This window comes from Sturnira hondurensis, unplaced genomic scaffold (assembly GCF_014824575.4).
Source record: "Sturnira hondurensis isolate 20B ecotype Veracruz unplaced genomic scaffold, ASM1482457v3 Scaffold0006437, whole genome shotgun sequence".
Taxonomy (NCBI): Eukaryota; Metazoa; Chordata; class Mammalia; order Chiroptera; family Phyllostomidae; genus Sturnira; species Sturnira hondurensis.
The window spans coordinates 10286363-10300316 of NW_028079068.1; the positions used below are offsets into that span (position 1 = coordinate 10286363).

Here is a 13954-nt window from a genome sequence, read left to right on the forward strand (position 1 = left end):
CCAGAGGATCGCGGTTCGATTCCCAGCCAGGGCACATGCCTGGGTTGCAGGCTGGTTCCCTGCAGGCCAACTCCCAGCAGGGGACACATGAAAAGCAACCATACATTGATATTTCTCTCCCTCTCTCCTTCCTCTCTGAAGATAAATAAATAAAATCTTAAAAAAAAATAAGTACAAGCCTGTTACCTGTAGCCTGATGTACAGTAACTAAAGATGGGAACAGCTCAAAGGCCCCCTGATACATGGTCAGAACAAAACCCTGCATCCAGCTGAGCGTCTGGAGTCTGGGTCAGAGCACCAGTGTACAGGGAATGTGAGCGACCAAGCACGCCCACACCGCAGAGGCGGTGGGCGGCATCTGGGCAAGGGCAGGACGCAGAGCGAGCAATGCGGTTTCTTTCACAAGTAAACTGCAAAGGAATGAAATTTCTCTTAACATCTTAGGTTTTAAACCATAGGTATTCGATAAAAATTTATTTGTCACGTTAGGTGATACTTTTTTTAAGAATATATATTCTTACATGTTCTTTAGAGAATATATTGTCCTTGAGAGAGATATTCTGACTATTCACACAAAAATCTACATGTAAAATTTGCCTCAAAATAATCTCCAGTTGGGGGTATGGATGGGAGTTTGGGTGAGAAAGACTATATAAATTGATAATTGTTGAAGCTACTACTTGAGGATATTATACCAGTCTCTCTACTTTGACAAATGTGTGAAATCTTCCATAACAAAAAGATGAACAACAACACAGTTGTTTAGGCCAGAAAAGTACATCTATGAGCCATATTCAAATAAGGAGCTACCAATTTGCATGCATTGTCCTACTAGATTAATAGCATATGATTTATACATGAGGATGACACTGTCATGGCCCTACATGGAGTTGAAATACCAGCCCTTTTCCCCCATTTCTTATGGGAAAATTGATTTGGACAAGATTTTAGATTCTGCGCCCATTTAAAAATCCACACCCTTGCTTTAGCCAGCTTCCTCCTGGAAAGCAGCCAGCCTGGGGCGTGTTTATGAAGACTCACTGACTCACCAACCTGGAAGGCAGGTCCCGTGCCATCGGCCCCAGCAGTGGAGGGGCAGGTGCTGGGGACAGAGGGCCAGCTGGCATCAGAAATAGGGTCTTTCAGAACAGCATGGAAACAAGTGCCAGAAAAAGTAAACAGCCGAGTGTGTCTTTAACATTTATTAATCCAAAAATACATAAAATTCCACTTTCTACCCCAAGCTCTTGGATTCACAAGAAAGGAGGTAGCTGCCAGCCTTAAGTATCTGGTGCAATACCTAAGTGCTCAAATCTGTCTCAGAAAGGAGAAAGATGAGGAAGTGAGGCTCAAACTAGGGAACCCCCAAATCAGGCCCATGACCTGCAGAGGCCCCACCAGGGGAACCTGCCACACAACTCCAGGCTTTCTGCCAGAGGAAATGGGGGCGCTCTGGGGCCACTCCCTCTGTACAGTTAGGCCCCGGCGTCATGGGAAGCCCTTCCCTGCTCACTGGTGTTGATGGCTGAATCCCTTCAGAGCCAGCACACCGGAGCTAGCTGAGAGGCATGTCCAGAAGTCAGAGGCCCCGAAGCAGAACTAGCTCCCAGCCTCCTTCAGCTTCTGCAGGGAGAATCTGGAACTCGGGCCTCTCTTCCATCTCCTTGGCCCAAATCTGCTTCCAGGAGACTGAGAGGTAGGACCCTGCCGCCAGCCAGGTGCCCAGTGGGGCCATCACACCTCCACAACAGTCCGCATAGCCTCCCGGGAAGCCTGCTTCAGTCACTATATGCAACTTCACTGCATGCCAACTGGGTGCATTGGCCAGGGCCCCTGGCCAGCGGGAGGGGCCTGGGCCATGGGCTGCAGCTGCTGTTGGGACTGCCAGAGGTGATGGAGCTCCTTGAACTGCTCCACCATATGATCTTTGAGGTCTGGGTTTGAGATCTGTAGCCGGATACTATCGGCTGACCAGGAAAGCTCCCCTGAGAACATTTCCAGCAGCAATCGAGCGGCTACGGGCACCACCTGGGGAGCAAAGAGAACCGTGAGAACCTTGATGGGGCTGTCAAATCCAGCTGTGCCCGAGGACATCCACCAGGGGGCAGGTGGTGGACTGCATCCATCAGGGGGCAGGGGCACCAATTTCTGCTACATCAGGCTACTTATGTGTGGGGAGCCCTGGGCCTTGATTACCACCGGCTGCCATGTTCAAACTGCCCGGAGAGCCCCGAACCTCCACTGTGGGGCAAGGGCTTGCTTCAGGATTCCCCAATATTTAAGCTAAAGCAGAGTTGGGAGGGTTGGGACATACCTGTACAGTGATGAGCTTCTTCTCTCGGGGTTTGTGGTCAGGCCACTCCTCCCCAAAACAGAAGAAGATTTCGAATGGTGGTGGGGTGTTGGTCTGACCCTTCTGGAACAGGATGAGCTCTGCAGAGAGAACAAGACCATCAGTCGGAGGCTAGAACTGTGTGCCTGGGTGAGAGGGGGCGGGAGGAGCACGATGTGGGGCCCTCACCGTTGAGAAAATGCTCCAGGCTGAAGAGTTTGGTCTTGACCTCTCGCTGGATGGGGTTAGGGTGCAGGCCATTAGCTGAGGCGCAGGGCCCGGTCCAGAACACCTTGCACTGGCACAGGCGGATGGCATACAGATCCTGGCCTTGTAGCTGGAGGATGAGCCCACGGTCCAGGACATCCAGCAGCTGGTTGGTGTAGAAGCGCTGCTTGTCGCTGGGGATGTCCTCAGGGCTGGGGAATCGCACTTGCTCCAGGCTCACAGGCCCGAAGAGCTCCACCTGCTCCTGAGTGGCCTCCAGCTGACTGTAGAAGAGCCGGCAGCCGTGAGGGTTGCTGATGGTGAGGGCACGGGGTGGCCGCCCCCGGTACTGGAACTTGATCTCCAGGTCGGTAACTGTGAGGCAGAGGACAGGACCACCAGGTCTGTGAGCCCCTCCCCATGCTGCACCCCACAACTTTCTCTGCCCGTGTCTGGGTCATCGTGTTGCTTTTCCCACTTACTTACACACAGGCCCCCCCACCCCCCGGAGGGACTGGCATGGGCATTTTTGTTCTTTTCTTCGCCACCCTCCAACCTCCTGGCAAACCAACCCCCAGCCCTCCTGCCCGAGGTTCCTTACTTACGGGGCAGCATGTGGGGGCTGATCAGCAGGTCGGGCAGGAGTTGCTCGCCTTGGGGGGCCAGGCTGCCAGCCAGGGGCCCAGGCTGCAGGCTCGGCAGAACCTCAGGGAGAAGCTCCCCAAAGGCAGCAGGGTCCCCAGGGGCAGAGCCCAGGAGGCAGGGGTCTGGAGCAGGGGGGCCCAGCGCCACAGGTGGCTGGAGAGTGGGTGGCCACTTGACATCTTCTTTGGGTAAAGAATAGGGTGCCATGGGGGGCCCAGGGTGCACCGCTTCTGCAGAGGGTGGGGGTGGACAGAGCTCTAATGCCACTCTTAGGAACTGCCTCCCTGGCCCACCTAGTCCCAGCCCTGGGCCTGCCCCCAGCCCCCCTTCACCCCTCACCCAGGTACCTAGGGTACCTGCAGCTTCCCCTTATATTAGGCCCCCAACCATACCACCTCCCAGCCCCACCTGTGAGGCTCAGGCTTGGTAACATCCTCTGGAGCTGAAATGGAGAGGAAGGGAAAGGAGGAGGGAAGAGGCCAAAGAGAAGGGAGGACAGGTTATTTAATTGATCTGATGCTAAAGAAATAACACGGGAATCACAAGGCAATTCCCTGGGCTTCGGCTTAGCAGAGGCCAGGCCCTGCCTCCAGCCCCAGCTCTGCTGCCCCGGGCAGGACAGTGATCCCTCAGCGCCTCAGTTTCCACATCTGCCTTCTGGTGCAATACCTAAGAACAGGTATAGCACCTACTGAGCAACTGCTCAGGGTCTTGTCAGGCAACGTCACTGACTGTCAGGGTCAGTCAGGCAACGTGCGAGCGAGTTTTGTACCCACAAGGCCCCAGGGGTTTCAAGGTGGTGACCTTGTTTCTATGCTCAGAATCCCAGAGAAGAACCTCAGAGTGGAGCTGCAGGAAGAGCAGCAGGATCCCGAGGAGTGGGGCTGCGGCGTGGTAGAGCAGGACAGCAGAGCGCCCCCACCAGGCCCACCGTGGCAGCGCAGGCAGACGCTGAGAGAACGCCCAACTCACCTCATCCTCCTCCTCCTCCTCCTCCTCCTCTCCCACGCCACAAATGTAATCCTCAGTGGGCTGTGACTCTGCAGGTAGAGGGAGAGGAAAGAGAAATAGGAAGGCAGTCAGTGGGAGAGGAGGAGGGAGGCCACGGGGGCGCAAGCGGCAGCTCCTGCTGTGGCTCCGCCCCTGCCCGGAGCTGCCCAATCAGTGCAGTGAAGGGTGCACGGCCTCCAGGAATCAGTAGGGACCTCCCTGACTCCATGACACTGAGCTCCCTGGGCCACCAAGAGCCAAAACAAGGGCTGGCTGGAGAAAACACACTGGGGCCCTCCCTGGTCCATGCCAAAGCCATCCTTGGCCCGACAAAGGCGCACCCCAGGTGGCCTCTGGAAGCCCCGGGTGTTATGACCGAGAAGCGTGCTCCTGACCACTGCACCGAGAAGGGCCCTGGGCTTTCTTCCACAGCCCCCTAGGTGGCCCGTGCAGGGTCGGCACCATACCTGCAGCAGTGGGGCCGTTGGAGCAGACCTCGTAGATCTTGTAGGGCTGAGGCGGCATGTCCCGGGGCCCATCGTAGATGAGGCGGAAGTCACGGCTCTTGTTCAGGGCACAACGCAGGTTGGCCTTCCACTTGGCTGGATCGGCCTCGTCCACGCCCTCCATGTACTTCCCCGTCTCCTTGGCCCAGGCCTGGAGTGGAAAGAGAAGGCAGGCAATCAGAGAGAACCTCAGCCCTCAACAAAGCCTGGCCCCTGTCGACCAATGGGAGTTGTGGCTGTGCAAAGAGACCTTCAGTGGCATGCTGAGTGCCCCTCTGCCAGGTGGGAGATGGGATGCCAGGCCTCCCGGGCACCCTCAGGGCTCCAACAAGCTGGAGGACATCCAGGTGTTTTGAAAGGCACTGATTCACTGCCCCGAGGGTACACAGTTACAATCTCTAAGGAGGGCAGTGTGGTGTGGGAAGAGCCACACTGTCTTTCTCTGCTTTGTCTCCCCATCACGGTACCCACCCTCTTACAGTGGCAGCGAAGACTTGAGGGCTCTGGGCACCAACTGTGCCTGCACTGGGGATGGGCTCTACACCCGTGAATTGTTAGTGACATTATTTGGAGAGCACTTGGGGTGATTACAAATGTTTCTATTTTTTAACCCAGCCATTCAACTATAAGGAATTTATCCTACAGATACAGAAGCATCCACACAAAAATTCTGCACATACAAGATTAGTCATTGCATGTGCAATTTCACAGTTTGTAAAAGCGAAAGACCCAAAATAATCTAAATGCCCAGCAGCAGGGTCTGGTTACATTTTGGCCAATCCCACTGGGATACTGGGCAGCAAGGGGACAGGAGGAAGATTTTGCTATGCTGACATGTGGCAATCGTCAAGATCATGAGGTGCAGGAGAACATGCATGTGTGGTGTACATATACCTCTATCATCTTGTGAAAAGTACTGATTGGCAATTGGGAGACCTGTGTGAGGTCGCAAGGTGCCTACTTTGAAGGGGACTGAAGTGTCATTGTCCTGTGTACAATGTTTCTTGTATCTTGTATTTTCTTCAATAAATGTCTCTACTTTTCATAGTACATGGCAGGATACCTTTTAGACCTCATATATGCACAAAAATCTTTTAGGAAGGACAAACAAGAAACCGATACTACTAATTGCCTTTAGGGAGGAGGTGGGTGGCTGCGGACAGGAGTGGGAGGAAGACTTTTTGCTGTAAACCATTGTATACTTTGTTATACTACTCAAAAATATGAAATGTCTTTGAAAAGAATCTTGAAAAGGTAAATACCAAGTGCAAAGACTAAGAAATATATATTCAAAGCTTTAAAAGTAAGCATTCTCAGCCCTGACTGGTGTAGCTCAGGGGACTGAGTGCCAGCTGCAAACCAAAGGGTCGCCAGTTCGATTCCCAGTCAGGGCACATGGCTGGGTCCCTGGCTGGGGACACGTGAGAGGCACCCATGCATTGATGTTTCTCTCCCTCGCTTTCTCCCTCCCTTCCCCTCTCTCTTAAAATAAGTAAATAAAATCTTTACAAATAAATAAAGAAAAAGAAAAATAAGCATTCTCTGTGACGCAGCAACGTTCACCTCTAGGAGCTAACCCCAAAGAACATCACTGGAGATGCACAGTGGGTGCGAGCGTAGAGCATGCACCTGGCAGTGTGGTCCTCAACCCCAAAACACTGGGACCGGGGGCTTCCCTGTGCTAAACCCTCCAATGGAGTCTTCATCGGCCAGAGAGTGACAAGGCACGTGTGGGAGTGAAAAACCAGTCCTGATTTTGGGGTGAAAAATGCAGGTTACAAAACAATATATAGTTTGATTCAATGTTTGCATTTCATATATGCACTTGTGCAGAAACCTGAAAATATACGCAAAAAATGGAGTTACCTTGATGTTCCGATCACACTGCTGTCTGTTGTTTTATCGTGTGCATTCACCAACATGCACACGACATGTGTGCTCATGTGTAATGAGAATGAGACAAGGACAAGTGGAGGAGGAGGAGTTACAGGACCGTCTCCTGGGGGCCTGCCAGTCCCCACCTTGCTGTGGGGATCAGGTCACAAAAGGCATCTCCTATAGTTACACCTGTGTCCCCATAGTCCAGGCTCAGGGTCACCTGCAGCAAGGCAGCTGGGTAAGCAGCCAACTTGAGGTAGAGTGGGGGGCCCTCTTCTGGGGGTGGTGTCTCCGAAGCCCATGCTGTCCCCGTCCGGGGCTTACCTTAAAGATGGTGTTGTCCCCATCCTGGCTGGGGCCGTGCCTTGTGGCATGGCGCCAAGGGATGTAAAATAATTTCCTTTCACCATTGACCCAGCGAAGCCCTGGATACTGGCAGCTGTTCACCTGGGCCACCAGCCAGGGCTTCAGCCGCACACGGCGGGGCGGAGGCAGGGCCCCAGGGGCAGGCTGGTTCATGGCAAAGGGGTCTGCAAGAGAAAGCGGGGGGGGGGGGGGCATCAGCACATTTGCTGCTGACCACTCCTTTGGCAGAGGGGCATGGGGGCACTCGGGGACCCAGGCATAGCCGTTTGCACTCTCCCTTCCCCCCAGCCCTGGGGCTGGAGTCTCTCCAGTGCCTCCGGGTGCTCACAGCCAATTCCCTTTCCGACCATCATCTTTCTTATCGAAGGGTCCTTGCATCTGTGCTGTGTTTGGGGGCAAAGGAGGGAGGGTTTACCCTGTTACCCTGTGGTGCACACCCCACCCAGACGCCCTTTACCAGACAGGACATCACTCCCCCAGCTGCTGTGAGGCTGGCCCAGCACAGAGGCACAGGGCTGCCCTTCCTTGTGGCCACACTCCAGGCTAGGCCCACCCCTCCCCATGGGACACAGCCCACAGCCAGTGAGCAACTGACACACGGGACAAAAAGGCTGGTCTCTATGCTCCAGGGCTCCCAGGGTGTCAGGCAGAGGCCAGCCTCCAGCTGACTCCACATCCTTGCTCAGCATTCGCCCTGCCCCACCCTCCCCCTCCCTCACTGCACTGCCTTCTAGGAAACCTGGCCCAAGATCGAGGCCGACCTGCGAGTGGAGGGAGGGTTTCCCCACCCAGTCCTCAGAGCTTCCTTTCTTCCTCAGTTTGTCTCAGGGCCCCCCTACCCCGCCTCAGCCTGGACATCTTGAGAGAAGTCCCATCAGCCTACTTGGTCTACCACCTGCATCATCAGGACAGCTGCCACCAGACTTAGATCTGTCCTTGGAAAGCCACCAACTTCCTAGACTGGCTCCTCCCCTCCAGACCACGCATTCATTCAGTAATTAGTAAGCACCTCACATTTGCCAGGCCCCATGCTGCCCAGAGCCTTGGGAACTACAGAGGTGAGGTCTAGTGGCTCCTCGGGGGAGCCGGGGCCACCTCCCAGGGCCAGTCTCCGTTTCCCCAGTCACAGGACAGCTGGCCACGCTGAAAACCCATGCCTCCTCCCCTGCCCCTGCCAGCCCGTCTCTGGACTCAGGACGTGAAACTTCTCTTCACTGTCCTGAGCTCTCTCCTGCCCCCCCTTCACCCTGGGTGGTGTCTCTCCTGCCCTTGCCCTTAACCTGTGAGCCCAGAATCAGAGGCAGAAAGGCCCAAGCCACTTCTGAGACTCAGAGGGGAGGCTGTCACTCAGCAAATAAGGAACAAAGCGGGATGAGAAACCAGGCCGCCTTCAGCGGGGCTCTAGTTTCTGAGCACACGAGCAGATGGGTGTGTAAGAGGAAACAACACCCTGGCCCTGGGCTGTGTTTTTCTCCCATGTCCTTGGTACCTCCATCCCCTCAGAAGACCCCCCCATAAGTGAAGGAATGGGGCGGTGGCAATGAGGCTGGCGTAGGGTTGGGGGGAGCATTCCCAGAGGTTACTCCACCTAGAACAAGGGTGACAACACTTGCCCTTGTGGGGTAGGCACACCTGCTCTCACACTCCACTCTCCTTGGCACCGTGGGTGGCCCTGAACTCTGCTTGCTGAGATGAGCGGTTTGGGGCACTTACTCAGCCTTGCACCAATGCCCCCCCCCCATACTGTTTACCTTTCAGCTGGGTGGGCCACCTGCTCAAGGGCAGGACTGCCTCCCACTTTGCCCTTCTTCCACATGCTGCCCCCAGCCCAGAACCCTGCCATTCACCCAGAACCCTGCCATTCACTGGACCAAAGTAGGACTTAAGAACACCAGCCAACTGACACACCGCAGATGCTGGAAGCATTCTGTCCCCCCACCGCCTGCCCCCACGAGCCCTGCTCTCTCTAGGACCTCCCCGATCAGAGAGAGACCAGACCCAAGAGGAAATCTGCTGGGCTGCAGGCCCAGAAGGGAAGGAATGGCTGAAGGCACTGGGGTATCCGGGGTGGTGAGGTGGACACTCGTGGGGTGGGGATGAAAGCTATCCTTACTATCTGAGCGAGCACTGCACACAGAGGGACAAGGGTTTCAATCCACACCAGGATGACACCAGGACCCCCAGGCCAGGCTGCTGCCTGGCGCACTCAAGCCCCGGTGGGCTTCCTGGCCTGTCCCGCCTGGGCGGGAGGCTGGCTCCCCTCTGTTGCTGTAGGTCTGAATCAGCCTTGGAGCAATGAGCCTGTTTTCCCTGAAATTCCCTGCCCAGTACCTTTTTTTGGTTGTAGCTGCTAAGTGCCACCTCCTGTTAAGGTGTCCCCATGTTCGGGTCTCTCCTCTGAGCAGTGCCCAGCCGCAGGCTGGGCCAGGGAGGGTGGGAGAGCCCCCACCGCTGCCCCCAGGCCTCAGAAGACGGGTAGCTCAGTTCCCCTTTCTGTACCAGCCTCCACCCAGCACCAGGGGAAATGAAAGTGGCCAGACAAGACAACTCAGAAACCTGACTCACTGAGAGCTGGGGGAGGGATGGATGTGCAGAGAAATTGTCATTTGGGTCCCCCAGACCAAATCCTCAGTCTCTCACCCCGTAAGCTATTTATTTCCCACCCCCTAGGCCTGCTGGCGGTCCTGGTACATTTAGTGCGGTTCACAGCCTTGGGCTGCCTCCCCCAGAGGCCTTGGTCCTGGAATACGGGGCGAGAGCCACCAGTGGCAGGAAATTCCAGCTCAGTGAAGGTGGACAGAGGAAAGCTGGCCTGCCACCATGCCACGGGTGGTGCAGCTGGGAGAGCAGAAAGGGCCAGGAAGTTGGGGTGCATCTCTGCCCAGCCCTGCCCAGCACCGCCCAGCACTGCTGGTCCACACAAAGGTTTGGAAGTGTCTAGTGTCAGAAAGGGACACCCCCCATCTGGCAGCCTCAGCAGGGGCTATGGAAAGGGTCTCGCACAACAAGTTTAACAGATCAAGGAAGGGCCTGCCCAGCACAGGGCAGAGGCTCTCCAGCCTCAGGGAACCTTGCCTGCAGCCAGGTGCACCAGGACCAGGCTGTGTCAGCCTCCCAGAGAGGCTTCCTCCTGCGGGGAGGCAGGCTTAGACCTCGCTCACACTGTCCTAACGCCAGCAGTTCTGGGTTTCAGTGTCTTTGTGCTCCATCCATACGTCCCCTCCAGACGGAAGCAGTTGCTCACATTTCCCGGGGAGCCCAGGAGCTGCGGAGCAGCCCTCAGAAACTCCTCCCGGCTTCTGGGAGGAAGCCCTGACTTTCCCTCAGAGGGCAGCGTCTGCCTTCCCAGGAGTGAAATTTCTGCGGCCTCACCCAGACCCAGCCTTGGGGATCGGAGCCCTGCCAAGTGAGGAAAGACAGCAGCGCCTGCATCAGCTCCAAGGAAACGCCACAAGACCTGTGGGCTGCTCAACACCTGAGGGAGCCCCAGAAAGTGGAGCATGTAGCTGGGCAGCCAGGAGCCCACTGGGGTGAGGGAGGCCACACAACACACACCAGGGCCCTGAAGGCCCGGCAGGCAGCGACCAGGGGTGCCTGGAACACTGTGGGCACCAGGGACCCTCTCCATAGGAGGCTGAGCAGCAGCCCCTTGCCACCTCCACGTTGTCTCTGCAAATCCTGGCCCAAGCTCAGGGAGAAGTGGAGGGGAGAAGGGTGCGGGGAGGCTGTCCCTGCACCAGTGAGACCCTAAGTCCTGTCCCCCTACAGGTGAGTTGACCAGACTCTGAGACAAGCGGCGACGGGGCGGGGGCAGCAAATGCAGCAGGAGGAAGCTTCTCTCGGCCTCCTTCCAGGGGAAGGAGGTGGGGGAAGGCCGAAATGCAGGGGGAAACCCCAAAGTTGGGACTCTATTTAAGGAAGGGTGTTTTCCCAGCGCCTCCTTAGACTTGCTGGGAGCCTCAGCGCCCCGGGCCAGTAGTTCAGGGGAAGCCGGGCACTCAGCCTCTGGCTCGACTGCCCCCTCCGAAGGACCTCCAGCTTCCTCCATCGGCCCCGCACGCGGCCTCCCTTTACTGCCCTGGTCATTTATCCCCACCCTGGGCGCACCGGAGTCCAGGCTAGACCCTGCGCTCCGGGCGGCTCTCGCAGGGTCCGCCCCCAAGGAGCGGGCTCGGGGTCTGGCTCACAGACCGCTCCTCGGCGGGGTCTACTCCGTCCCCTTCCCCGCCCCGCGCGTCCGGGGTGCCAGCGAGGCCAGGAAAGTCCCTCCGTCCCCGCGCGGCCCCGGGGTCCCGGAAACCACAGCGCGGGGAGCAGGCGCAGGTACTCGCGTCTCCTGAACGGTTTCACCGCCACACTGGTCTCTTCCCTCCACTTCGAGAATCTTAATTGTTTCGTGCTTGAGTTCGGGGGAAGGAAGCACAGAAACCAGTTCAAGAAGTGCTGCGCCCCGCGGTCCCCTCCGCCACGAGTCAGAAGCCAGCGCTTCTGCCCGACACCACCTGCCCGCACGCTCTCCGCTCCAGGCCCGGCCGTCAGCCTCACGGTCCGGGGAGGGCGAACCCGTTAAACCTCACCCTCCACGCGAAAGGGTGAGGGGCACCCGGGGGAGCGCACAGAAAGGGGGTCGGGCCTCGCCCGGCCAAGGTCAAGGCCGGACTCCGGCCGGACGCCGGGGGCTCCCCATCCATCCTCCGCGCAGCGAGACGGAGGGAGAGAGGCGGCAGCAGAGCTGGCGGGGCCGCGGGGCTCCCCGGACGCCTCAGGGCGAGGACCGCGGGGCTCCCCGTGCTGGCCGAGGTGTGGGAGACTCGGCGGAGGCCGCCGGCCGCGCGGCGCACCCCGCACCAGGCTAGCACCGGAGCTCGGGCGCCTCGCGAGCCGGACGCGAACCCTCCCCGCGCCCCGCGCCCGTCCCCTCCCGCCCCGGCAGGCGTCCTCCGGCGCGGGGAGCAGCGCCGGGCGGCCCGGACCTACCTGTCAGCGGCTGCGCCCGGGAGCACCGGCCGGGCGGCGGGGCCGACTGCGCTCTCCCGCAGCTGCGCCGCCGCCCGCCGGCCGGGCACTTCCGCCTCGCGCGCCCCCGCCCCCGGGGCCACCGCCCGGGCCGAGCGGCGGGCCGGCCGCCCCTCCTCCCGCCCAGAGCCCCCGGAGACGCCCCGGCGCGGGGGCCGGACGGACGGCGCGGCGCCTCCGGCGGCCGGGACCCCGACCCTGCCCTGGCCGGCGCGGCGCTCCGCGGGCCCGGAAGCTGCCGCAGGTCGCGGCCTCGGGCTCTCCCGTCCCCGCAGACGCGGGCCCTCCGCCCAGCCTCGAGGGGGGTGCGGCGGGCGACGCAGCGGGGGTCCCTGGCCCTCGCGCCCCCGCCTGCACCTCTTTCGAGGGTCGCCCCGGCCGCCCACACTCCTGCACGTGCCGTCGGACGGAGGTCCCCGGGCTGCTCCGCCCCCCGCCTGCCCCGCTTCCCGGTCCCCTCGGGGCCGCTCGGGGTCAGACTCTTCGTCGCCTGTCCCCCCTCTTCACTCACCTCTACGTGGACCAGCCATCTGCCTTTCTGAATACTTTTCGGTTCCACAAATGGGCCTGGCTCGCTGACCTCGGCCTTGCCCAGGGCCCGCTCCTTCCCTGCGACATCCTTCGCTCCGAGTCTTGCACCGGCGCCACCTGCTCTGGAAAGCGCCCCCTCCTGGGCGGGGTCCCGAGCCCCAAAGCTGGTCCCGGCCGGTGTCATTTACGGTTTGAACGTCTGGTTTCCCCTGCGATCAGCTTCCTCCGGAACCACTCCCGTTCCCACGGTTATCTACAGTAATCGTCGATTAAAATATTTTTATAAAGAAGAACATTTTCAAGTTAAAGGACTAAATTTTAGATAGCAAATAAAATACATAAGTTCCAGAAAGTACTATTTGCCCTTGAAAGTTTAGCGCCTGTGTTTTTAACAAATAGGATATTAGTTGATGAATCAGAACTTGGATCCTCGCCTTCCCTCGAGGAAAATCTGGGTTGTTGGTCTTCACCCGTGAACTGTATCATCACTCGTTATGGGGCCTTTTTTCTTCTCTTCTGTCTCGCCCTCGGTATCCCCCACTTTTTGTAGCCCTAATATAAAATAAAATATAATTGCACTTTACTATTCGTATCTGCTGAGTATGTCACTCTTTCATGTGTTTGCAAATTTACATGGATGGAGCAAAAGTGGGTAGGTAGGTTGTTTTGTTTTTCTTTAAAAATGGAACTGCTATTTCGTTGAAAGTGGTCACCCACAAAATGAGAACCGTTTGCACTGGAGGCCTGTAACGCACCATAGAAAAGAGCGTTTGTTGGACTCGCCGATAGAGCTGGAGCCATAGTCAGGAAGAGCCTCCTTTTACTGTCGAATGCCCCTCCCCTCCCCCACCCCACCCCCTCCCCCACCCCCACCCCCGCTTGCAGTCTTGAGGACGGAGACCAGGATTCTGCACTCTGCCCCCCCCCACAGCCTCCCCCTTGCTCAGGGGGGATCCACGCCCCTAGAGACTCCGCACTTCACCAAGAGCCACTGGCGGGGGGGGGGGGGGGGGCGTGTGTAGGGGGAGGGGCACCGCACTTGAGCTTCCGTCCAGCTCTGTTGGGTCCAAGCTAAGTGACCTTCAGCAGGTCCTGTGAGTCTCGTTGTTTGTCTGGTGGGGTGGGGGGGCGCGGTGATGTGACTGTGCTCACAGCTCTGGTGAGGCTCCAGGGACGCAGGCTGTTCAGGGGCTTTGCTTGGCTTGGGGCTTACTTGCCAGGACCAGGGGGACTCAAGCCAAGAACCACTCGGGCCAGAGGCATGGCTTAGGGAGGGGGGCAGGGCAGAGAGCACCATCAGTATCTTCCACACCGAGTGGTCCCTTTGCCTCCGGATGCCGTCTTCTGGTGAAGCACAGCAAAGGGGAAGTGAGGCTACACCGACCCCCATGAGCTCGCTCCCAGTTCCCCCCAGGGGCACAGGGGGAAGGGGGAGCGGTGGCCTCCACTGCCCCAGGAGCCTCCACAGAGATGTGTGTCCAGG

At 58.2% G+C, this 13954-nt stretch overlaps 1 protein-coding gene across 4 annotated transcripts; it reads right to left on the minus strand.

Moving 5' to 3' along the window:
* Nucleotides 1-1184: 1184 nt before the first annotated feature.
* Nucleotides 1185-12471, minus strand: IRF5 (interferon regulatory factor 5). Of its 4 annotated transcripts, none has more exons than XM_037049234.1 (10): nt 12452-12471; nt 6883-7088; nt 4642-4831; nt 4157-4224; nt 3593-3626; nt 3145-3414; nt 2522-2914; nt 2315-2433; nt 1741-2028; nt 1185-1650 (listed from the first exon to the last, which is right to left on the minus strand). In XM_037049234.1, the coding sequence occupies exons 1-9, from the start codon at nt 12468-12470 to the stop codon at nt 1798-1800; spliced, it is 1530 nt and encodes a 509-aa protein (XP_036905129.1). In that variant the 5' UTR covers nt 12471; the 3' UTR covers nt 1185-1650; nt 1741-1797. The 4 variants fall into 4 exon arrangements, with proteins under 4 accessions (XP_036905129.1, XP_036905130.1, XP_036905132.1 ...); XM_037049235.1 differs by lacking the exon at nt 12452-12471 and adding an exon at nt 11902-11991; XM_037049237.1 differs by lacking the exon at nt 12452-12471 and adding an exon at nt 9588-9751.
* Nucleotides 12472-13954: the final 1483 nt, after the last annotated feature.